The sequence below is a fragment of the Phoxinus phoxinus genome (assembly GCF_949152265.1).
Source record: "Phoxinus phoxinus genome assembly, chromosome: 14".
In the NCBI taxonomy this organism is placed as follows: Eukaryota; Metazoa; Chordata; class Actinopteri; order Cypriniformes; family Leuciscidae; genus Phoxinus; species Phoxinus phoxinus.
Genome location: NC_136889.1, coordinates 24,658,153 through 24,684,015, shown reverse-complemented (window position 1 = coordinate 24,684,015; position 25,863 = coordinate 24,658,153). Strand labels below are relative to the sequence as shown.

Genomic DNA, 25,863 nt, shown 5'->3' with positions numbered 1-25,863 from the left:
TATAAATGTAAAACATTAAAGGTAACACTAGTTTCCAGGTAGAGACATGTTTGCTAGGATACTCACCCAGACGACATTTTTGTAAAAAATTGTTTGTGAATTTGTACAATCACGTGCAAAAAGTTGTGACAGACAGCTCAATTCAGTATTTGCATGCTGTGTGAGACACTGCTTTCTGTGCACGTGCTTCAGATATGTGCACAGTGCACACACAACTTCCCATACAGTGTGCGAGTGACGAAAGTCCCCTTTTGCGACTTCTTGCGCTTGAATATTTAAATTGGCAAGGCTTGAGCTTTCGTGACGATGCAGCTCTGGCCTGACAACTGTCCCAAGCATTGTTCACATTTGTTTACGTTCATGTTCTCACAACGTTGCATTGTTAGAATGTTAGAATGTTCTAACCGGCCAACTGCCAGTTTCATTTACTCGCCAACGCCCATCATCTTTACTCGCTTTTGGCTCTTGCCGGGTATTAATTTTAGGCCCTGTGTGTAGTGAATGAATTAAATAATTGTTTGGATTTAGCATTTTGTTACATTCAAACAAAACAATAATTTAAACAAATCATTTAAAAAAATGTTTTTTAATTGATATGAACTCTTTGTAGACAATTTGGCGCTGATGTAAATTTTTAAAATAAAATTTTTTCACTCACATTGATCAGCTGAAAAATGTTAGGTGTGTTCAACTTGAAGCTGCGATGCACCGATCAGTGTATTTCATCAAAGTACCGCAAGAGCGATTCGAAAGCATACAGAGCCGACTGCTCTCTAAACGCTCTCGCGCTACTTTGATGCATACACCAATCGGTCTGCCACTTCAAGTCAAACACATCAAATTAAAGCAATCAAAATAAGAACGATTTTAGGTTTCACTTTATTTTGATGGTCCCTTTAACACATTCTGTTGACTATAAGTAAACCCTATAAGTTGAACCTACATGTCAACCAACTCTCATTAGAGTATTAGTAGAGTATTAGTAGACTGGTAGGGTTAGGGTTAGACTAAGTTGACATGTAGTTGCAAAGTTACATATAGTCAGTAGAATGTCTGTTGGGGGACCATCACAATAAAGAGTTAGCAGATATTAAGCAGGCCGTCTATCATACTCTAATGACAGTTAGTTGACATATAATAGCAAAGTTACTTATAGTCAACACAATTTTCAAAAGGGACCATCAAAATAAAGTGTTACCCGATTTTATTAGTGGTCTCAGACTTCTGGACACGAAACACAGAGTCCGTTATATTAGCTTTGGACTTAAAGATAAACATTCTTGATTAATGTCCAGGACCACACACACAATACACTCTGTACTGAAATTATAATCATATCCTGTTCCTATCAGCTTCACAAAGCTGGTCATTTGTTGAGCTAGTACAGAGTGTGGTAATCTCACTGTGGGGAACGACGATTACCATGAAGAAAAGTGGGGCACAACTTCAGCAAACACCAGCTAACAGAAGAAAGCTCACACTCAGTTTTTATAGGTGATACACTTTTCATGTTTCGTTAAGGTTAAAGCGTGTCTTGTTTGTGTTATGTAAGGTGTACTTTAACACTCGATCATTTGTAGTGCAGATGAAGCCTGGCTGATTCACTCTGTTAGACCGGCTTGTTGGGTCTTGGTGGTTATCTGTCGATCAGGCCTTTTCTCTTGCACGGCGCAAGACGCCAGTATCTGTACATTTCTAATTAGAGGCAGGAAATGTTTATTGGCATTTGATTGGGTGGGCCTTTGCTGTAACTTTGGGCACATTTTAAACAAACTATTTCAGCATCCTGTTTAAATTCGCTTTCATAGCAAAGGGACAGGCAGGGCAGACTGGCCCACAATTACGCAAGATTACAATGCAATCATGAATTAAATTCTAAAAAAATCAGCATATCATTCATATCACCAAAGTAAACCAGTTGGATGAGGCTTTTAATGTCTTAAAATATCACCCACACTTCATTATTGTCCAAATTTGGAGACAAGACACGGGTATTATTTATAGGTCATAGAATTTATAGGTCATAGGTCATGAATATAAAAGGAAATATTTCCCAGACCCCAAAGATACACTTCAGGCCTTTTTCACCCCAAGTCTATGTAAAAAAAAAAAAAAACCTGCAACATAGAAAATATGCCCAAAATGTAATAAAAAAGACAATATGAACTCTTTAAAAGTCCGTAGCCATTTTCAAGAAACGGCTAAAGACGCATCTTTTTCGGCAGCACAAATATATATATATATATATATATATATATATATATATATATATATATATATATGTACTGCGTTAGATTGAACTGAGAAAGGTCATAGCACTTACATATTGTTGTCCTACTGTTAGTTTGACTGTTTCTATTGTTCACATTTGTAAGTCGCTTTGGATAAAAGCGTCTGCTAAATGAATAAATGTAAAAAAAAATCAAGTATCATTTTCCATTGTTAGCAACTTTTTTGGAGAAAGATCCAAATTCGGTGGTTAACCTGTTCTTCTCCATGATTTCCATCATATAGACAAATTAACGATGATTGTGAGTATGTTTGTTCACAGTTCAGCATATTTCATGAGCCAATCTGTATGTCTGCTGACTAGGACATGAGTCACATAGCTGGACTCGCAGTATGTGTGGGTTTGATATACATCTTGATTCTTTGAAACGATGTGCATGACCCACTGAAGATAATGAGTTATATTCTATTCAGCCAAGCAGGGCGATGGGTTCATGCTTTCTGAGAACGGATGGATGTGTCTCCTCTCACTGACTGTGAACTTCCCAACATTTATATTCTATTCTGTGTAATGTTTTTCTTTTAACCCCAGTTTTTCTTCTTCACAATTTCTTCTTTTGAATGTGAATTCCCCTATGTCTGATTCCTTTATGTAAGGCTAGGTGGATTTTTTTTTCTTTACAGTGTTTGATTCTGTTAAAGAATCTTGAGAGTTGTGAGCGGATCACTGTATTAAAGTGTGAATGGAAAAATTGACTCCTATGAAACGATTCTTTGTAATAGTTCAGTCAAAAAGACCATCTCCATATTTATGAGTTTTGAAAGAATATGAATCAGTCTAATGTATCAGTCTATCATTATCACGTCCATCTCAAAATTGATCAAATGTATTACCTAAAGCAGTGTTTACCAAAAATAGAAGTTAACATGTTAACATGGAACAGATTCTCAAAAATAGTGGCGCAGATTAAGAGGTTAAGACGAAGACTTCCTCAAAAGAATCTTTATTGGGATTAAGGAACTAAAATGTTTGAATGAAACATTTAGAAAAGTTATTGCGATATGAAGTAATGAACCTGTTTCTTCTCTTTGTTATCTTCAGGACCGTTTGTTCTTTGTCATGGAATATGTGAATGGCGGGGACCTGATGTTCCAGATCCAGCGTTCACGCAAATTCGATGAAGCTCGTTCCCGGTTCTATGCTGCCGAGGTGACCTCAGCCCTCATGTTCCTGCACCAAAATGGGGTCATTTACAGGTAAATGCATTGCATGGCAATTGACCTCTGTAAAGGGCCAAAGGTCAAATCACATTCAGCCATTGTTTGGTTCCGAACAGCAAACTTCTTCTGTTTGTCTCACTGATAGACACAGCATCATTGTTAAGTAACCAGAAGAATGGAATGTCTTGAAACCTCTAAGCCAAAATACCATTGTAACACACAAAAGATACATTCCAAATTCAGTGAAATTTTAGCCTGATCATTTTTGGACAGAAAATTAGCCATCCGTTCCAAGTGTTTGCTCAAGTTTAATCCGGAATCCAGATCATTTATTTTCTCAGAGGGCTGTCACGCAATCCTTCACAGATTAGGTCTGAAAGCGACTCAAATGCAGACTGCATCACATGAACTGGCTCTGGCATGGTGCGTTGTATCTTTAGGAACTCTTTTGCTTAGAGACAGGAGCCCTTGTCTGCTTTGTTTACCTCAGGTTGTTTACTTTGATGAGCTATGTGCAATGATTTATTCGTTCCCAGACAGTTTGTTTACCCTCTCAATTGTGTGTCATTAACCACACACAACGGGCAGTGCTTCTGGGGCTGGAAGGCCAGGCCTTTCTTGGGATAATTTTTTATCCACCGCTGGCTTGTTTTCAATGTGTAATCCATCTTTACTGTCAAGAAATATCATAAGTTTGCATGTTGTTTACGTGCTGCTTTATTTTGTAGTGTTGACCTCATGCATAGAATTAAGATAATATAATATCAGTGTAAAATTGTATGCATGATGCCAGCAGTACAAAATAGAGCTGTAGGTAAACAACACGCAAATCTATGATGTTTTTGGACAGAATGACAAGAAGATGACAAGTTGAATCTGTAAAATGACATATTAATCTGAAATACAGATTTATTTTTGTCATTTCACTGTAAAATCGTATGCATAACAACAGCAGTATAAAATAAATATGCATACAAACAACATGCAAACCTATGAGGTTTTTGGACAAAATGACAAGTTGAATCTGTAAAAACATATGACAAATGAATCTGTAACTGTAATGAAGTAGCGAACTCAGAGGGATCCATTTGCAGCTTTTATTGGAATGGTCAACAGGCAGGGTCAAATAGTAGCAGACAGAACAACGGAGAGAACACAGGGCAGATCGGGGTCACAGGCAGAAGTCGAGGCAGGCGGCAAAAGGCTAGGTCCAATAGGCAATCCGGGTCAGGGCAGGCGGAGAACAATCCGAGGTCGGTATCAACAGTCCAAGGTCAGGAACAGAACAGCAAAAACAGAGATAACCGCTTGGAATGAAAGCCGGGGCAATGCAATACTTCACAATGAACTGAGAGTGAACGGGGTTTATATGGGTGAGTGTGGATGAGCTGCAGGTGTTTGTGTACTCAGTTCCAGGTGAATGAGATGAGTGCTGATGAGTCCGGGCAGTGAGTATGGGAAATGTAGTTTGTGAGGAAGTGATCAGTCTATTGTGGAGCGCCCTCTGGTGGCTCTCAAGTGCACTCCAGCTGGTAATCGTTACATAGCCCCTCCCCAAAGAGCGGCTTCCAGACGCTCCAAAACTGTCCACCGCTCCAAAACTGACACCGGCTCAGGAACAGACACCGGCTCAGGAACAGACACAGACACCGGCTCAGGAACAGCAACAGACACCGGCTCAGGAACAGCAACAGACACCGGCTCGGGAACGGCCTCCGGGGATGCGGTGGCCATCTTGTCCGAAGACACCGGCGTGGAGTCTGCCATCTTGTCCGAAGACACAGGCGTGGAGTCGGCCATCTTGTCCGAAGACACAGGCGTGGAGTCGACCATCTTGTCCGAAGACACAGGCGTGGAGTTGACCATCTTGTCCGAAGACACAGGCGTAGAGTCGGCCATCTTTTCCGAAGACACAGGCGTGGAGTCGACCATCTTGTCCGAAGACACAGGCGTGAAGTCGGCCATCTTGTCCGAAGACAGAGGCGTAAGGGCAGTCTTGGTGGGACGAGTCTCTTGAACGGCCTCTGGCTGGGCAGACGTGACGTGAACTTCTGGCTCTGGCTCGGCTGACGTGACGTGAAGCTCTGGATCGGCTGACGTGACGTGAAGCTCAGTCTCTGGATCGGCTGACGTGACGTGAAGCTCAGTCTCTGGATCGGCAGAAGTGACGTGAACAGTCTCTGGATCGGCAGAAGTGACGTGAACAGTCTCTGGGTCGGCAGAAGTGACGTGAACAGTCTCTGGGTCGGCAGAAGTGACGTGAACAGTCTCTGGGTCGGCAGAAGTGACGTGAACAGTCTCTGGGTCGGCAGAAGTGACGTGAACAGTCTCTGGGTCGGCAGAAGTGACGTGAACAGTCTCTGGGTCGGCAGAAGTGACGTGAACAGTCTCTGGGTCGGCAGAAGTGACGTGAACAGTCTCTGGGTCGGCAGAAGTGACGTGAACAGTCTCTGGGTCGGCAGAAGTGACGTGAACAGTCTCTGGGTCGGCAGAAGTGACGTGAACAGTCTCTGTGTCGGCAGAAGTGACGTGAACAGTCTCTGGGTCGGCAGAAGTGACGTGAACAGTCTCTGGGTCGGCAGAAGTGACGTGAACAGTCTCTGGGTCGGCAGAAGTGACGTGAACAGTCTCTGGGTCGGCAGAAGTGACGTGAACAGTCTCTGGGTCAGCAGAAGTGACGTGAACAGTCTCTGGGTCGGCAGAAGTGACGTGAACAGTCTCTGGGTCGGCAGAAGTGACGTGAACAGTCTCTGGGTCGGCAGAAGTGACGTGAACAGTCTCTGGGTCAGCAGAAGTGACGTGAACAGTCTCTGGGTCGGCAGAAGTGACGTGAACCTCAGGCTCGGCAACTAGGCAAGAAGAGGATTCATAAACTGCTATCACTGACACCTCTGAAGGTTTTGCAGCAGACGCTGCCACCTCTTGAGGTTCTACAGTGGTAGCATCAAGAATCAGGCAAAGTTCATAAACCGGACAGGTACAGTGCTCATTTACGGTTCCTTTGACCGTGACATGACAGGCTGAGAGGACATTGCTGGGCACTACCACCATACAAGAAGCTGAAGCGAACTCCGCCGCTTCGTGAAGTTCTGCAGCATGTGCCCTCACCTCTGGAGGAACAGCAGCAGGTGCCGTCGCCTGGGGTAGTTCGGAGGTGGTGTACGTAGCCCAAACGCAACATAAGGCGATCCCCATCATGCGAAGTGCTTCTGACAGGATAATTGGTGCAGGAACGGGAGGATTAAAGTGAGTAGATTTGGGGATACCAGCTGCGCGCGCAGACACCAGTGGTCCATCCCTCACACTGGAAACCAGATTGGGAAATCGAAGTACTGACCTTGAATCTCTCAGTATGGCAGATAGGATGTAGGAAGGCGCTGGCTGGTCAGCGGTGACTTGACAAGATTCTGGAATATCCGCTGAGATATGAAGAGATTTGTGACGATCAGTTGAGACGTGACTTGACTTGTGAAGATTAACTGTGATTTGGCTTGAATCGTGGCGATCAACTGGGACCTGACGGGGCTCTGGACGATCTGCTGAGATGTGACGGGGTTCTGGACGATCTGCTGAGACGTGACGGGGTTCTGGACGATCTGCTGAGACGTGACGGGGCTCTGGACGATCTGCTGAGACGTGACGGGGCTCTGGACGATCTGCTGAGACGTGACGGGGCTTTGGAAGATCTGCTGAGACGTGACGGGGCTTTGGAAGATCTGCTGAGACGTGACAGGACTCTGGTGCGGCTGCCATTATTGGCATGGAAGTAATGGTGCCTTCCTCCACGACCCCCACGGTGAACGCTGAACCAACAGTCAACAAGGCATAGTCCATAAACTGACTGAGAGATGCACGGGGACCCTCACTGATTAAACGTGATCTGAGCGGCTGATTAATGCCCTCACAAAAGAAATCTATGAGCACACAGTCCGGCATATCCGAAAAGTAGGCGAGATGTAGATACAATGCAATACTTCGCAATGAACTGAGAGTGAACGGGGTTTATATGGGTGAGTGTGGATGAGCTGCAGGTGTTTTACTCAGTTCCAGGTGAATGAGATGAGTGCTGATGAGTCCGGGCAGTGAGTATGGGAAATGTAGTTTGTGAGGAAGTGAACAGTCTATTGTGGAGCGCCCTCTGGTGGCTCTCGAGTGCACTCCAGCTGGTAATCGTTGCAGTAACAGATTCATTTGTCATTTCACTGTAAAATTGTATGCATGATGCCAGCAGTACAATTTAAATATGGATGTAAACAACATGCAAACCTATGATGTTTTTGGACAGTATGATTAGAAAAAGACAAGTTCAATCTGTAAAATTACAAATGTATCTGCATTACATTTTCTAGTCATACTCTCCAAAAAATATCATAAGTTTGCATGTTGTTTACGTGAAGCTTTATTTTGTATTGGTGTCATGTATACGGTTTTAGAATCATGCAACATTGTCATTTCAATTCAATTCAATTCAATTCAATTCAAGTTTATTTGTATAGCGCTTTTCACAATACACATTGTTTCAAAGCAGCTTTACAGAAAATGCTTTTAAAAAATATACATACAAAAATACAGTTAGTTAATCATGAAATTTAGGGCATAACATATCGCCGGCGTTGGGTCGTCTCTTCATAGGCGTCGAGTCGTCTCATCACAGGCGTTGGGGCATCTGAAGTCTCCATGAGAGGCTGGATACTAACTGGAGCTGACAAACTCTATTTGAGTTATCTCGGGACAGGCGTCCCGAGATAACAACAAAAAAGGCAGATGGGAAATAATTAGCGTAGCTGCTGTTCTTAATATGAATGCATTTGATCTGATTTAACTGTAGTATAAAAGGTATGAGATGCATCATGTGAATGCTTGGCTAAAGAGATGCGTCTTTAATCTAGTTTTAAACTGGGAGAGCGAGTCTGAGCCTCGGACAGTATCAGGAAGGGAATTCCAGAGTTTAGGAGCTAGATGTGAAAACGCCCTCCCTCCTTTAGTGGACTTAGATATCCTAGGTACGACCAGAAGCCTCGAATTTAGCGATCTTAAAGAGCGCGATGGAATATATGGCGATAGAAGATCTCTTAAATACACAGGAGCTAAACCATTTAGGGCTTTATAGGTCAGTAACAATACTTTGTAATTGATACGGAACTTAATAGGTAACCAGTGTAGAGATGATAAAATTGGTGTTATATGATCATATTTTCTTGACCTAGTAAGAACTCTAGCGGCTGCATTTTGGACTAACTGTAGCTTGTTTACTGAGGATGCAGGACAACCAGCTAATAGAGCATTACAGTAATCTAGTCTTGAGGTCATGAATGCATGAACTAACTTTTCTGCATCAGAAACTGATAGCATATTACGTAGCTTAGCAATGTTTCTAAGGTGGAAAAAGGCTGTTCTTGTGACATTTGAAATATGATTTTCAAAAGACAAGTTGCGGTCTAGTATAACACCCAGGTCTTTTACTGTAGAGGATAAAGTAACAGGACATCCTTCTAGATTAAGGTTGTATTGTAAGAGGTTTTGTGGGCAGTTTTTTGGACCAATCAGTAATACCTCCGTTTTATCTGAATTTAATAGAAGAAAATTACACGTCATCCAATATTTTATATCTTTAACACACTCTGTCATTTTAGATAATTTAGTGTTATCATCTGGTCTAGATGAAATATATAATTGAGTGTCATCAGCATAACAGTGGAAACTTATTCCATGTTTTCTTATAATATTACCAAGTGGCAGCATATAAATTGAGAATAGCAGGGGGCCTAATACAGATCCCTGCGGCACTCCATAATTTACTGACGTTATCTTTGATTTTTCCCCATTTAAATGGACAAAATGGTAACGGTCTGATAGGTACGATCTAAACCAGCTTAATGCCTGTCCCTGAACACCAGTGTAATTTTGAAGTCGATCTAAGAGTATTTTATGATCTATAGTGTCAAACGCAGCACTAAGATCGAGTAAAACTAGTATTGAGATACAGCCTTGGTCAGAAGCTAAAAGTAAATCATTTGTAATTTTAACCAGCGCAGTTTCTGTGCTATGATGTGGCCTGAATCCTGACTGAAACTTTTCATAGATATCGTTTTCTTGCAAGAAAGAGCACAATTGAGCGGACACAACTTTTTCTAGTATTTTAGAGATAAATGGAAGATTTGAAATGGGTCTGTAATTTGCTAGGTTATTTGGATCTAATTGTGGTTTCTTAATAAGAGGTTTTATAACTGCCAGCTTGAATGTTTTTGGAACATGTCCTAAAGATAGAGACGAGTTAATAATATTGAGAAGAGGCTCTTCCACTACAGGTAACACTTCTTTCAGTAGTTTAGTGGGTATTGGATCTAATAAACATGTTGTTGGTTTAGATGCAGTGATAAGTTTATTTAGCTCTTCCTGTCCTATAGTTGTAAAGCGCTGTAGTTGTTCTTGAGGGGCGATAATTGAGGCTGAATCATAAGACGCTTTCAAAGATTGTACATTTACAATTGTGTTTCTGATGCTTTCTATTTTCTCAGTGAAGAAATTCATGAAATCATTACTATTAAAATGTTACGGAATATTTTGTTCAGGTGATGTCTGTTTATTTGTTAATCTAGCCACAGTGTTAAATAAAAACCTTGGATTGTTTTGGTTATTTTCTATTAGTTTGCGTAGATGCTCAGCCCTGGCTGCTTTTAGAGCCTTTTTATAACGTGACATACTGTCTTTCCACGCGATTCTAAAGACCTCTAAATTAGTTTGTTTCCATTTGCGCTCTAAGTTACGAGTTTCTCTCTTGATAACATGCGTAGCACTGTTGTACCATGGTGCTTTAGTTTTCTCTCTGACCTTTTTTAATCTAATTGGTGCAACAGTTTCTAATGTACTAGAGAAAATGGTGCTCATACTGCTAGTCATTTCCTCTAGTTCCTCTGTTTGTTTGGGTTCACTGAGGAGCGGAGATAGATCAGGTAAGCTATTCAAGAATCTATCTATAGTGGTTGGAAGGATTGTTCTGCCTGGTCGATAACGTGGCGCAACATGACACATTTCAGCCGTACGTAGTATGCAAGTTACCATGTAATGATCAGTGACATCATCACTTTGCGGTATAATATCTATATCGGTTGGATCGGTTCCATATGATATAATTAAATCTAGAGTATGATTAAGACGATGAGTGGGACCACTAACGTTTTGCTTGACCTCAAAGGAGTTTAATAAATCTGTAAACGCAGCTCCTAACGCATCATTTGTGTTATCAACGTGTATGTTGAAATCTCCAACAATTATTGCCTTATCGGCATTGACCAATAGATCTGAGAGAAAATCTGCAAACTCTTTTAGGAAATCAGCGTAAGGCCCTGGCGGTCTATATACGGTAGCCAAGGCTAGAGATAATAGGGATTTCTTTCTTACATCTAGTAAGAGCGTAACATTTAGAACAAGTACTTCAAACGAATTAAACCTGTGGCCTGTTTTCTGAGTAACATTAAGAATATCTCTATAGATTGTTGCAACACCGCCGCCACGACCAATCAGACGGGGCTCATGCTTATAACCGTATCCTGGTGGAGTGGACTCATTAAGACCGAAATAATCATTTGGTTTAAGCCAGGTTTCAGTAAGGCAGAGTACATCAAAGCTATTATCAGTGACCATTTCATTTACAATAACCGCCTTAGGTGTAAGCGATCTAATGTTTAGAAGACCTAGCTTTAGAAATTGTTTTTGTTCACTAATATTGAGATTTTCTGGTTTAATCACAATTAGATTTTTCTTAGATCCTGCAGTAGATTTATTGTTTGGCCTCACTAAACGAGGAATAGACACAGTTTCTATATAGTGTTCTACACTGGTACTTATATCAATTAATTTGGGACAGCAAAGAATGTGATTTGGACTTTGACTTACTAGTCATATGGTGTGTAACGTCTTGGAGATGTTGTCCGACAGAACAGCCGCTCCGATTCTGCTGGGGTGCAGGCCATCAGCACGGTAGAGCCTAGGTCGCTCCCAAAACAGATTCCAATTATTTACAAAGAGCAGTCTCTGTTCATTACACCATGACATCAACCATTCATTTAGTGCAAACAATCTACTGAACCTTTCTTGTCCTTGTCGGTACGTGGGAAGCGGTCCAGACACGACGATCTTTGCTTCAGGCGATGTTCTGCGTACCGTCTCGATCAGGCTCCTGTAGTCCCTCTTCAGAACCTCCGTCTGCCGCAGCCTGATGTCGTTCACCCCCGCGTGCAGCACGACAGCTCCGACGCGCTCGTCACCGTTCAGGATCTCGGGGACCTGCGCAGCGACATCGAGAACACGAGCACCAGGAAAGCAGTGAGTGCGCACCATACCTTTACCTGAGGTAGCGCGGACATGCCGGACCATGGAACTGCCGATGATCACAGCGTCGTCGCGTTCCGTCTCGCGAAGAGGGGAGAAGCGGTTCCGGGTGGAGATCTCGAAGACCGGGAGGGGCGGAGAGGTCCTTGCTCTGGTCCTGGCTCGTGTCTTCCGCTGTGGCATCATCCAGGGTCCATGGTGCTGTGTCGGTGTCGGGGTAAACGAAACCAGGGGTGCTCGGGTCCTGTGCAGAGAAATACACGGAGTAGAGGAGGCCGGAGTCGAAAAGTTACTAACCACTGACTTGTGAGCATCGGCGCGTGATGCTTCAAGCGCTGATCGTCGGTCTCGCAGCTCGGCCTGCCTCCCCAGCAGATCACGGATCTGCTTCTCCTCGGACTCCAGCTCCAGCCGCACCGCATGCAGCTCAAACGTGTCCTCACCTGCACTCAGAGGTAGACACACATCCGATATATTCGCCATTATGACAGATGAACAATAAATTAGCAGTGATGCTACCAATATCACTACTAATTTAGGACTGAAATCATGGATAGAACCCGTATCCTTCCAGTGATTCGAGTGTAAATAAGACGGTCAATAGGCGAGACCACGCGTGCAAATGCTAGCGGGCTAACTTAACGTTAGAGATAGTAACGGAAGTTCGGAAAGTTGGATATAACCAGCGATATCAAAGCAATCCGATTGTTTTTTATAGAGAGTAATGTTAGTATCGGAGATATGTTCACATGCTCACAAACTAACAGTTAAGCAATTCGAAACACAAACTCCAAACACAACCAAAGCGGTTCGAACACAGACACAAACTTCAAACACAAACAAGCGATTCGAAGCACAAGCACAAACTTCAAACACAAACAGAGCGATTTCAGTGATTCGAGTGTAAATAATACGGTCGATAGGCGAGGCCACGCGTGCAATGCTAGCGGGCTATCGTTAGAGATAGTAACGGAAGTTTGGAAAGTTGGATATAACTAGCGATATCAAAGCAATCCGATTGTTTTTTATAGAGAGTAGTATCGGAGATATGTTCACACGCTCACAAACTAACGTTAACAGTTAAGCGATTCGAACACAAACTCCAAACACAACCAAAGCGGTTCGACCACAGACACAAACTTCAAACACAAACAAGCGATTCGAAGCACAAGCACAAACACAAACTTCAAACACAACAAGCGATTCGAAGCACAAGCACAAACACAAACTTCAAACACAACAAGCGATTCGAAGCACAAGCACAAACACAAACTCCAACACAAACAGAGCGATTTCAGTGATTCGAGTGTAAATAAGACGGTCGATAGGCGAGGCCACGCGAGCAATGCTAGCGGGCTATCGTTAGAGATAGTAACGGAAGTTCGGAAAGTTGGATATAACTAGCGATATCAAAGCAATCCGATTGTTTTTTATAGAGAGTAGTATCGGAGATATGTTCACACGCTGGAAAAATAGAAAATGCTCGTTTCTAAATTAGTGTAAAGAACAAAATCAACGATTTATGAATCAAGTCGACGGAGCTTCAAACACAAACACAGCGCTCACTCGCGACGCATGCGCAAGTGAGCGCTGCGAGTTCATTTCATTCTAAAATCGTATGCATGACACCAATACAACATGCAAACTTATGATATTTTTTGGACAGTATGACTAGAAAATGTAATGCAGATTCCTTTGTAATTTTACAGATTCAATTGCACAGGTTTTGTAGCTGTTTCAATAGAATAATGTCACACAACGCTGGGAGCCCAAGTCATCATGACCCCTTCTTCCTGTCGCCCCCCTGGCCCTCACTGAACCCAGTGACCTGTGAGTTTCCTCACCCACCCATTCTCGGCCTGGTCCTGAGCTCTTTCTGGTCTTGGGCAGGAAGAATCTCATTTGGAGTTTAATGTTGTATTGAATTAAATCAACCTCCTCCCCACACTGGCCTTCCTGAACCCAGACTTTCAGAGACTGAAGGGAAATTGGGAGGTCTTATGAAGGTAGGAGACATATAGTTCAAGCAGAGGTCCGGTGGTTCTAATTACACTGAGTTTATTATTTTCCCGCTTAAAATGTACAATAATCTCTGCTGTTAGCTACTCTAGAGACTCATACACCATGTTGTTGGTATGTTCAACAAAAAGAAAATGTAACCATTTGGTCATATGGACTTTATTTGGATTATTGCAAGGTACAAGAAACCAAAACGTGAAATAAAACATGGAACTCGTCATACTCGCCAACATTACAGCCTTTACATGTGACAAAAATATATATTTTTGTCAGGTTCATTGCTCATTTAGAGCACAGAGTGAGTCTCCTGAAAAATAATAATTAAAACCCCCTCCATTCACTTCATGAGCAGGATCTATTTAAGAACACAGTGTGTTGGACGACTGCCATGACATCCATTCATGTCTCTTACCCACCTTCCATTCGTCTGACCCCTTGTTTAGGCTTACAATCGCTGACATGATGTTTATTTGGCAAGAAAGTAGACAGGATGTGATTCGGTCTATATGAATGGCTTATTGTGTGTTATAAGAATAACAATACACACACATACACCTCAGATCGGCTCAGGCGCCAGTTCCGTTGATTACCTGATGATGACGACTAGACCATGAATCACTGGACTAGAGCTCCACCCTCAATGAAGGTCATTTTAGAGCAAAGCATACTGGGAGATTGATTGATCGGAGGGCTCATGTAATCTGGCTCGGTCTTCGCTCTAGCTCAGCACAGGAAAAAACAAAGGAAACTTAAATTGTACAGGTACTTCATACAGGAGATGAGGATCACAAAATAACATGGTGTTCTAGACACCAATGTCTCACTAGGGACATACAAACATGTCACTCATCTGTCTGTGTGTGTCTGTGTGGACTTTGAATATACTGTATAAGGCAATTTGTTCAATACTGTGTATAGGGAAGATTGGGGTTAGTTGTTACATTGAGAAACTTGCTACACATTGATAATGAACAGTATAAGGAACCCACACTGACATACAGCCAGAGAAGATTCAACTGTATAATGAAGGGAGATTTTAATTCACAATTTTTATGTTGTAATTTTAATATGGTCATTTTTGACTTATTTTGATCAATTGAAGACATCCTTGCTGAATAAAAGTATTATTTTCTTTCAGTGAATTTTTTTTTCTTTTTGACGACAAACTTTTAAACAGTAGTGTGTGTGTGTTGCGTGTGTGTGCGTGTGTGTGCGTGCGTGTGTGTGTGTGTGTGTGTGTGCGCGTGTGCGTGTGTGTGTGTGTGTGTGTTGTGGTGACACTTTTTGGTCCCCATGAGGAAAGCAGCTTATAAATCATATTAAATTATGTTATTTGAAATATAAAAATGCAGAAAGTTTTCTGTGATGGGTAGATTTAAGCGTAGGGTTAGTGGCTAGAAAATGTCAATTGTGTGTGTGTGTGTGTGTGTGTGTGTGTGTGTGTGTGTGTGTGTGTGCGCTCCGTTAGTCATTAAAGAGCCAATAATATATTTTAAACCGAAATACGTTGTAAAGGGTGTTATGTGTGTATTATTATTTCAAAATAGAGTTTCAAATCACTGTCTTTAAACAGTATCCATATAGCATATATCATTTTTTAATGGGTTACTTCTCTAACATTTCCCGCATTCAAATAGTCCAAAATGTGTCTGCTCATGGGCAGTCACAAATGTGGTCATATTACGCCTGTCTTACTGGCTATTAATGCCTACCTGCATTGGCTACCAGTTCGATATTGATTTTAAAATGTTGCTATTTGTTTCCAAGGCCTTCAACAATCTAGCCCCTCAAGGCCTCAGGCTGTGGAATAGCCATTATGCCATGATCTTTTAGAGCTGCTCCCATGGTGTCTGAGTTCAAATTCATCTTTTCTCGTGCGTATAACCTTCTGTAACTGTGTTTATGTATTATCTGCAGCACTTTGGTAAACCAAGGTTGTTCAAAATGCGCTAGAGAAATAAATCTGAACTTGAGCGTGACAACGTGCCCCTCTATTGTGTCAATGTGTTCAGTGAAATACACGCTTTTTTGTTGCCAGTATTTTAGGTTTTTAAAGTCCCTGTAAAGTCAAAATTAAGTATGTGTTCTGAGTTTGTCACACCACAGAAAAATTTGTTATTAGCCACCCAGCCAAATTTGAATGATAAAAAAGCCGGCAAGTACATAAAATAAACTATCACAATCTTGAAAAAAATGAGCAGTATTCTCTGCTCTCAAACGCTGGGGGCGTGTCCGCTGGCTGCGCTGAAACCACGCCCACTCGCAGGAAAGCTGCAGTCGCGGTCGCCACACTCAACTGTGGACGACTACCTACTAAACATAAGCACACAAGGCAACTTAGACTCATTGGTGGGCACGCACTGCCGATGATGGCACAGTTGTCGGCGCGACGGCAGGATGAATTCACCAGTTAGAATTCACCCATTCACCAGTAACAGACGAAGTCCGTGATGAAGGCATAGCTAGCAAACTGTAGGCTGTAGTAACTAATAGTACTGACAGTAACTCGCGATTGAGCGGCAAACTGATGTGAATGTGCTCTATTGTTAGGGGAGGGGCCAGCGTCAGTGGATCCAGTGCGTCATCAAGTAGGGACGGGGCCAGGAGCTCATTGGCTCCAGTGCGTCATCGAGCCCCCGTTTTAGCCTCACCCAAAAAATCCGGAACACAGCAATGGTGAAAAACTGTTTAACGGTCTAACTCCACAATTCAGTACTTCACAGTTCACAGTCTTTGTAATATGTTTTAGCAATACATTTCTAACATTTATAATGTGTTTAGAATTTATTTTTATTTTTATTGCCTTTACAGGGACTTTAAAGTTTAAATTAGGTAAAAAGAATGACAACTAGCTCTGGTTGCTCGAGTAATAATGTCCCTGTAATTGGTCCAAGGCAGAGCTCTATGACGACATAATTTAAAACTTGTGAAAATCATTTCCACCGGCAATACATACAAATTCCAGATTATTCTCCCTTTTGTCTTGCCTCATTTTGGGAAAGCCCTACATTGTAGGAGACCTTGCGTGTCAGAAGACATGTTCAAGCGAATGGCAGAACTGCATTTCCCCCCCCATGTGAACTAATTCCACCTCCCGGTGACCTGCCACACATACCAGGACGGGGGGAAAAAACAGAATGCAGAACATTCTAGAACAAAATGTGCAGGTGTAGTATTCTTCTCCCTATCGATGAAGGACATGGTGGCAGTTTTGATTAAAAGCACGGAAGTTTGATCTGGTTAAAGAGGGCATGTTTGATCTTGACTTCTCTGCTGTAGATTGCAAGTGGCTGCTTTGGTTGTTTGTTCAGATTCACGACATCTAAAAATAGATGGTAAGAGCAGGTGGCATAGATGTGGCTCCTCTGCTTGATTACCCATCTTTTGTTGACCTGTGGCTCTTGAGGGATTTTGTAACGGTGTAACATGGGTGCTGTATTCTTGGCAGGACATGGAAAGCACAAAAGTGCTGAGACTTTGAAGGGCTTGTGATGGAACATGTGAGCTGGTAGTTATTGTAGTATTTAGACACCTTGTACTTGCGAGATCTGCTTTTGTGTGATCTTTGTGACCTTTCACCTGAAAAGGAACATAATACAATTGAGGTAATGTTCCTTTTCCTACAATACGTATAACTGTGATCCACATTGTGTAAGAGCTAATTGATATTAACCCAAGAGCACATTCAAAAATACGCCTTTACTTTAGTAAACAACTTCCTCTCTATGTACTAAGTATGGACTAAGAGGCTGTCACAGCCCCTATAATTACTAATCACTGTAACCTTGTGAACAAGTTGTGTTTTGCACTGATTGCAAAACAATAATTGGTTGATTTTTGTTCCTTTCCATCCACTTATATGCAAAATTTTGCTTCTCTGTTATGCATTATATATTCTAATATATGAAATAGGTCATGCAGATGTTGCTCGGTAATCTTCCAGGTGTGCCCAACTAACTTAGTTTTCACAAGCTTCATTCATGCTGACCATGATATATGGGTATGTAAATCACTGCATGACATCTGAAGATATAGAAGATATCTTGAGAACAATCCTCAACAAACATGCGTTAAAGTTTGGGGTCGATTTTTTAAAATAGAAGTTTCATGCTCATCAAGACTGCATTTAAAATACAGTTAAAAATAATATTGGGAAATATTTGAAATAACTGTTTTCTGTTTTAATTTATTTTAAAATATAATTTATTCATGTGATGGAAAAGCTGGATTTTCAGCATCTTTACTTCAGTCTTTAATGTCACATGATTCTTCAGAAATCATTCTAATATGCTGATTTGGTGCTCAATAAATATTTCTTATTATTCATTAAAAAAAAAGAACAGTTGTGCTGCTTAACATATTTGTGGAAACCATGATACATAGATTACTTTATGAATAGAAAGTTCAAAAGAACAGCATTTATTTGAAATGGAAATCTTCTGTAACATTAAAAGTGTCTACTCTCTTTTTGAACGCATCTACGCTGAATAAAATTATAAAACATTTTAAAATGTGTATATATAATTAATATCTTTATATAGATAGATAGTCACAATGAATATATATTCATTTAATGAATTAAAAAAACATGATTGTTAAAATAAAAGATTGTACAAAACCCATTACTTTTAATTTGAACTTTTTAACATTATGTTAAAGAGGTGTGCGTCATGTCCTTCTTAATGGAATAGCTTGTTGTGCTTTTGAAAAAGTGCATATTTTTCAGCTTTTTAGCACGTTTTTTTAGTAGAGAGAGGTTGCTGTGTACGTAATGGAAAAAAAAATAACTTCTCAGGATTCACTTGAAACACAGGAAATGCTCTAAACTGAGTCTGCTGCTGTTCCCCTCTCTCTGTCTTTCTCTGCTTTCTGACTTGTGTTCTTATGTCACTATTTCCTTACAAATGAAAGGAGCTCTAGTAAAATGTAATACATAAGTTAATCTCATACTCATGTCTTATTGCTGAGGTTTTCACTACACTATAATGAAAAAGAATACATATAGATTTTTACAACAAACTCTAAAATTCATGCTGATAAATTATTCCTTACAAGTCAGCATTATACATTTGCAGAGCTATTGGTCTATGACAAATTAGGAAGAACATTTAAAAGGTCTGATACTATTTTCATTATGTTTAGGAGCATCATTAAATCACGGAACAAATGGCACATATGAGTTGTGAGTTGTGTTAAAAGCTGAACAGTCAGGGGTGAACGAACAGCGCTGAACTGGTCTTTTGTCACAGTTGAATTCTCTGCTCTAATGGGATTTTATGCATAATACAGCAAAATAGTTAATTCCAATGAATAATTCAGAGAAAAGCTCAGAAACTGAAGACGTAGACACGTACTCTTCATCCTCAGCTGCCAATTACCACTCTGAATTAATGCCTGTACCTCACTTTTCAAGATGTTGATTCAACTTTTTAAACCGGAAGAACGAAATATAGCTAAAAAAAGAATAATTAATGAAACGAATGAATCCGAATTGTTGAACGGATCATTCTAATGAATTGACTCAACAACTCACCCATACCTGAATGAATCAGCGGCATTGAATGAATCGGAACTTGATTCAATGACTCACTCGTTAAGACAGCGATATGCCGCCCCCTACTGGTGGTTTATTTGCATATTTAAAGGTACATTTTTATTATGGTTAAAGAGATAGAATGCATAGATAGTAGTAGATTATATGGGTTTATAAATAGACTGAAACAAATGAAATATAAGATACAATTGTTAAGTATAACAGAGATAATACATGAATTGCAGTTGCATTGTATGAAATGTTTGTCTGTCTTTTTTTTCCATATGGGGGCCTCAAAGACAAAGCCTCACATTGCAACCTTAGAAAGTCACAATCAAACTCTGGAAAAAAAAAACAAAGATTGGAAAATAAATGCGAAAACGAGAGCAGCATTCACCATTCATGCACTTCAAAGGGGACAGATAAGAGCTGCCAATGTAGCAATGTCATATAATCTATATCAACAAATGAAACTCACTGATGAATTAAAGTCTCTTTCTTGGAAAAGAGAGGGAGAGCGACGTGACCAGGATACGTTGGAAAGTAGACTACTGTAGGATAGGACTGGATAGAGAGAGAAAAAGAGAGACAGAAATAAGAGACAGATGGAGAGATGGACAATTCTGGAACATCTTGTGATGTAGAAGCGCATGTGGGTAGAGGACAATAGACACATCTCGTGAACTTTCTACCCCTTTCTTTTTGAGCACCTTCACTAAAGGTTAGACACACCTACCAATTTGTTATTTGTACTATTTTTCCACACTTTGAAATTATAGTAAATCTCAAATGGAAGTGTTTATATTAAAAATATAAAATTAAAACTAATTTAAGCTACAGTAGTGGCCAAAAGTCATGTCCGGCCGATCAAAATTGACATTGTTGCTCTTTATTAAAATATTAGTCAAATTTAGTTTCAGATTTTGTAAGTGTATTGCATAGTCATGCTTGGAGTTTCCTAAGCTTTTTGTTTTTATGTTTTGTTTTGTTAGTTTTTTGCCGTAAAATAAAACCTGTAGCCTTTTTGCTAAATAATTTTGTCAGATTAACATCTTAACCAAGTTTGGTGTCTTGTTCTTACCCAATATATAAAATATATAAATCATTTTCCTCATATTTTGATGGTTTAATCAAACTTGTAGGGTCATTAATAACAAATATGGGTTTAACTCCTCAAGCAAGAAGTGTATCTTAAGTTTGGGAAGTGGGTCTCTCACGGTGCATCTTTCCAACATTCATTAAAAGCTTTTTTTTCCCCACACTTCTTCATGTTAAGAGTGATCGAACACTTTTGGTGGGGAAAGACAGAGAGGAATGAAGCCCCTCGCACCAACTTTTCAGACCAACAGGAACGTGCCTTTCTGGAAGGGAACAGTTGCGTAAGGGTTCCCGACGCTCCCCTCCCTTTTCCGTGAGGATGGTTTTATGAAAACACCTTTGACTGAATGACATCCTGCGAAGTGATGTTGACATTCTTGTTGCAATCAACCATCAAACCCCAATCCGACTGGTTTCATCCAACTCCTTGTTGTCTTTCATCAGTGGCACCTTATCATCTCGCTCTCTCCTTTTCTTTTTTTCACTCTTTCTGTCTCTCTTTACCTTCCTTTTGTGCTGGTTAAAATCACTCCACGGGTACATGCTGTGCCCGAGTCTTTAATAGTAGAGCACGCTCAATAAACCAGTGTTTCTCAAACTTTTTTTTGTGTTGTATAGCCCCATCCCGAGTGCTCAAACTCTTGCAATCTGGCCAGAAATCTTTTAAACTTATACGTTATTTTGATGGTAACTTTGCAACTACAGGTCAAATAACTCTCATTAGAGTATTAGTAAACTGCATTAAAACGTATAAATGTAGCTTCCTAAGTGTCGTACTTTTTTAATTCACTGTCATTAAATGCTTCACTGTTGTTCTGAATTCAACGTACTGTACACTGTTTAGAGATTAATCAATTTAATTTGATGAAAAAAATTCTCGCAATCAGAATATGTACATTTGAATCCATTTAAATGGGTTTTTCATGTTAAAATATTTACAGTGTTACTCTTTGCAGTGTTAAAGAATAAAGATGGTACTTTTTTACACTGCAATGAGTTTTACTTATCATTTACATCCAATTAAATCTATTTTAGTGTAATGTTATTAACCTCCACTTTGGTCATCTAGTAAAGAGACATCTTATCAGTCTTTGCCATGTTTAACTGTATTTTTATTTATTCCATTTCAAAGCTAAGAAAAAACGCTTTAAAAAAATTAATACAATTAAATGTGGTAACTTTGGCTTGATACTTGGACCTTTAATTTACTAAAATTCTGTCCGTGTGCACAGGCGGACATCAGGATATTAGTGTTCGCTTGATCAAACTAATATCAGGGATATGAGTGTCAGTAAATGATTCACCGGCTGTGTTGCAAGTGTTGCTTAATATTTGGATAGAGAGAGAGACATCCAGAATCTGAATCATGCATCAGTTGTTTCAGGATGTTTAAGTTGGCAAGATGTTTTGCTCTTTTATTAAATTTCAATTTACGATTAATAGGATCAAAATGTATGGTAGAAAGCAGAGATGAGATAATAAAGATTGGTATGTTTTAAAGATAAAGATGTCCGTTTAAGTTCATTCAAAGTTAACCTTCACCAAATTCTTCACAGAAATCCATGTGTGCCACGAATATACGGATATTCTAGTACATGCTACATATTGGGATTATATTGCTGTTTGTTACATTTGCTTCAATTTTCTTGGCAGGGATTTGAAACTAGACAACATTCTGTTGGACGCAGAAGGTCACTGTAAGCTGGCAGACTTCGGCATGTGTAAGGAGGGAATCCTGGATGGCATCACGACCACAACATTCTGTGGCACACCAGATTATATTGCCCCAGAGGTACAGTATTTCACACTTTCACAGACACAAATGCCCAGTGAACACTCAATAGTCTCATTTTCTACTGCTTGGTTCTCATCAAAGCTAAGAAACAATATAAATAATAATATTACTATAGCTTTGATTAGGACCAAGCAGAAAATTAGACTATCGAGTGTTCACCGGGCATTTGTGTTTGTTATGCTGTTATGGACCTAATATGCCCCTTTTATATGTAAAATAAGTCTCTGATGTCCCTAGAGTGTGTATGTGAAGTTTTAGCTCAAAATACTCCACAGTAGATCATTTTATATAGCATGTTAAAATTGCCAAAGTAAAATTGGTGAGCAAAACACGCCGTTTTTGTGTCTCTTTAAATGCAAATGAGCGCTGCTTCCAGCCACCTTTCAAGAAGAGGGTGGAGCTTTAACAACAAAACAGGTCAATCTCACACACTGAAAATGTTAGAGAGCTATATATGACAATGTATCTGTTCAATAAAATACCATTCACACCTGTTGAGTAGAAAACACGCCTTCTCATTTTACAACATTTCAAAAAGCCAAGCCAATGTTGATTCTTGTTTTATTACGAGCTCTGTCGCGTTCTCTTTTTGCAAGTAGACTCCTCTATTTGGCTTCTTTTTTTTTTTTTTACGGGTGATTCCCTGGATGTTCTAGATTTAGCGTTCTCGCTCGTTTTGACAACTACTAACCTATGCCATACACGCGTCAAAGTAGCCGGAGCAACTTTTCTCCATTTACAAAAATGACTAGACATGCACAGGCGAGTGACGTATGTCAATTTCCCGCGAAACCATCCCGCTAGGTCTAAAATATAAACACTTATAATAGGCTAACCATATTGAATCAGGGTACGATGAAAACACGTTTTGGAAGGAGGATTGATGATGTATTGACTTTTGAATTTGGAACAAAAAAGTTACATAGTGTACCTTTAAATATTTTTTGTTAATTGACTGATGTCAGATATTTACTGATTGATTCGTTTATCACCAGCTTTCATACTGTGAGCATCGTTCATTAAGCACAAACCGAGATACTCAGAATTTCTTACTAAATTTTATGTTTTATTTATTTATTTATTATTCGTACATATTTTGAATTAATTAGACAATTTACTTGAGAATAGTTTTACGGACACAGATGTGTGTGTCGTTAATGTTGCCCAATGAAATAATTGTAGTTTTTCAGTGTTTTCCATATTCAGTTCAGTCTTAGTTTTTCATTACATGCAGATCTATGAGTTTTCGTGTTTTGTTTACAGTAATAACCATCAGTGACCGCAGAACTTCACAGACAACTGCCGGTTTTTGTCTCCAAATCAGCACAGAACAAGTGCTTCGATCTGGACTTGATCTATCCTCAGTTATTCTGTTGTAAGCTTCAAATGACATTCTCTTTGTTGTGATGTGTCTTTTGCAGATCTTGCAGGAGCTTGAGTACGGCCCATCAGTGGACTGGTGGGCTCTAGGTGTGCTGATGTACGAGATGATGGCTGGTCAGCCTCCGTTTGAAGCAGATAATGAAGATGACCTTTTTGAGTCCATTCTCCATGATGACGTCCTATATCCCGTGTGGCTCAGCAAAGAGGCCGTCAGCATTCTTAAAGCGGTACGTGTCCATTCTTAGGGAATTTTCCGAAGAATTAATTTTGCTTGCTCTCTCACTCTTCTGGAATGAACCAGTGAGTGGTTAAGTAATAGAAGAGCAAAAGAAGATGACAGATTAGAAAAATTACACTTCTTCTGGGAAAAGAACAGATTGTTTGTGTTCTCTGCTGGATTTTTGGATTGTGTAATCTCAGAGGTCTCATTTCAGGATGAGCAGTGCAGCATTGCATTTGTTCCTCCTGTTTTAACTGTCCGTATTGGTTAAGTTAAGTCAAGTCGAATTTATTTATATAGCGTTTTTTACTATACAGATTGTTTCAAAGCAGCTTTACAGAGATAACAGGAAAATGCAACAAAGTTTGTTTCCAGAAGAAAAAAGTGTCACAGTCCAGCTTAAGTGAGTTCAGTGATGTTTCATTTTGTTGTGAAAAAGTTATTAATTTAGTTAATTTATATATATATATATAGCCGCTCTGGAGAAAACCGTGATGTCATCGTCCAGCTCAGTTCAGTTTTCATATAATGGTGTCAATGCAGGCAGATCAATATTATTGTTGAATATTTCATATAATGGTGTCAATGCAGGCAGATCAATATTATTGTTGAATATTAAATTAAATGTTACATTTAATTTCCCCAACTAAGCAAGCCAAAAGCCAATGGCAACAAAGGTGAAAAAGGCGACAGTGGTAAGGAACCAAAACTCCATCAGGGGACAGAATGGAGAAAAAAACCTTTGGAGAACCCAGACTGGCCAGTTCTCCTCTGGCCAATGACCGAACAGGCCAATGATTATGATTTAGGCAACATTATAGGTCAGAAGTCAGATTGGTTTGGAACAATCAGAATATTATCCTGTTCCATCCGGTTTTAGATCGGAGTCACGCCGGTATGGAGACGAGTTTGTTGAAGATCAGTGCATATAAAAAAGAGCCGAGGAACCTTTTATTGCTCATGTTTTATATACTTTGTCTCAAATGTTTTTCCTAAAATGCTTTTGGAAAATTAAAAATAGACACAGATTGTTGACAAACAGTACAAGTATCGAGCTATAAAATGAGCGTGAATGGCACAGCTCAGATCATTTGGTGTTGGAGAAACCTCTACGGGAGACATCTACATCAATCTACATTGTTAAAAAAGCGCTATATAAATGAAGATGACATATCAGACAAAATGTTAAATGTCAGACATTTACTCACTTTTTTTTTCTTCTTTTCTGTGGAACAAAGAATTAAATATTTTAGATTATCTTGCAGCTCTTTTGTTTTCCATAAAATAAAATTGAAAAAAGGAAATTAAAATACATAAAAACTGAAGTACCACAAGTTCATACAACTAGTGTTATATGTTCTTTATCAATTATGTTTTTTAGTTCCAAAGAACCAAATATGTCAAACTGTATAGGAATGACAGAAGGGTGAATTTAGCTGAACCTTTTTGATTCCTTTTCGGCAAAAGTCTCACTTTGTTCTCCATTTCATCTCGTTGTCCAAGAGAAACAATGCAATAGTAAAGCAATTCCAGTGGGCAGTGTCTTTTTTGTCAATGCTTATTGCTCATATTTATTTTCTGGCTTGTTTGACTGGTTTCTCTGTGTGTATTTGTATGCATGACTGCTTGTGTTCTTTATGTTTAAGAGTCTGCGTTACACTCATAGGCTACATTCAGAGTGCAGGCAAAAGTGGCCCATATTTGACTTAGATCATTAATACCTGACAATGGACACCTCGAAGGGCATTAACCCGCTTATACCATGTTCACTTGCCAAATAACACGTTTTTAAAACATTAGTTTATATTTTAATTAGTTTTACAATCGAAATCTAACGGTTTTAGAACTCCTTGTCCTACATCACTTTTTAATGGACACCCCGCAGCCAATCAGAATCGAGTATTCACCCATGGTGTGTGTGTGTGTGTGTGTGTGTGTGTGTGTGTGTGTGTGTGTGTGTGTGTGTGTGTGTGTGTGTGTGTGTGTGTGTAGTGTGAACAGCACAAACCACATGGAATCTGATCTTTTCAATTC

The 25,863-nt window shown here is 39.9% G+C and overlaps 1 protein-coding gene across 1 annotated transcript in view; it reads left to right on the top strand.

The window, feature by feature from the left end:
- prkceb (protein kinase C, epsilon b) overlaps positions 1-25,863 on the top strand; it is a 104,271-nt gene that overhangs the window by 69,730 nt on the left and 8,678 nt on the right. Inside the window, exons 11-13 of the mRNA XM_079635718.1 lie at positions 3,332-3,486; positions 22,085-22,223; positions 23,648-23,836. Coding sequence (XP_079491844.1) covers positions 3,332-3,486; positions 22,085-22,223; positions 23,648-23,836 — 483 coding nt within the window. The remainder of the gene's footprint in view (positions 1-3,331; positions 3,487-22,084; positions 22,224-23,647; positions 23,837-25,863) is intronic.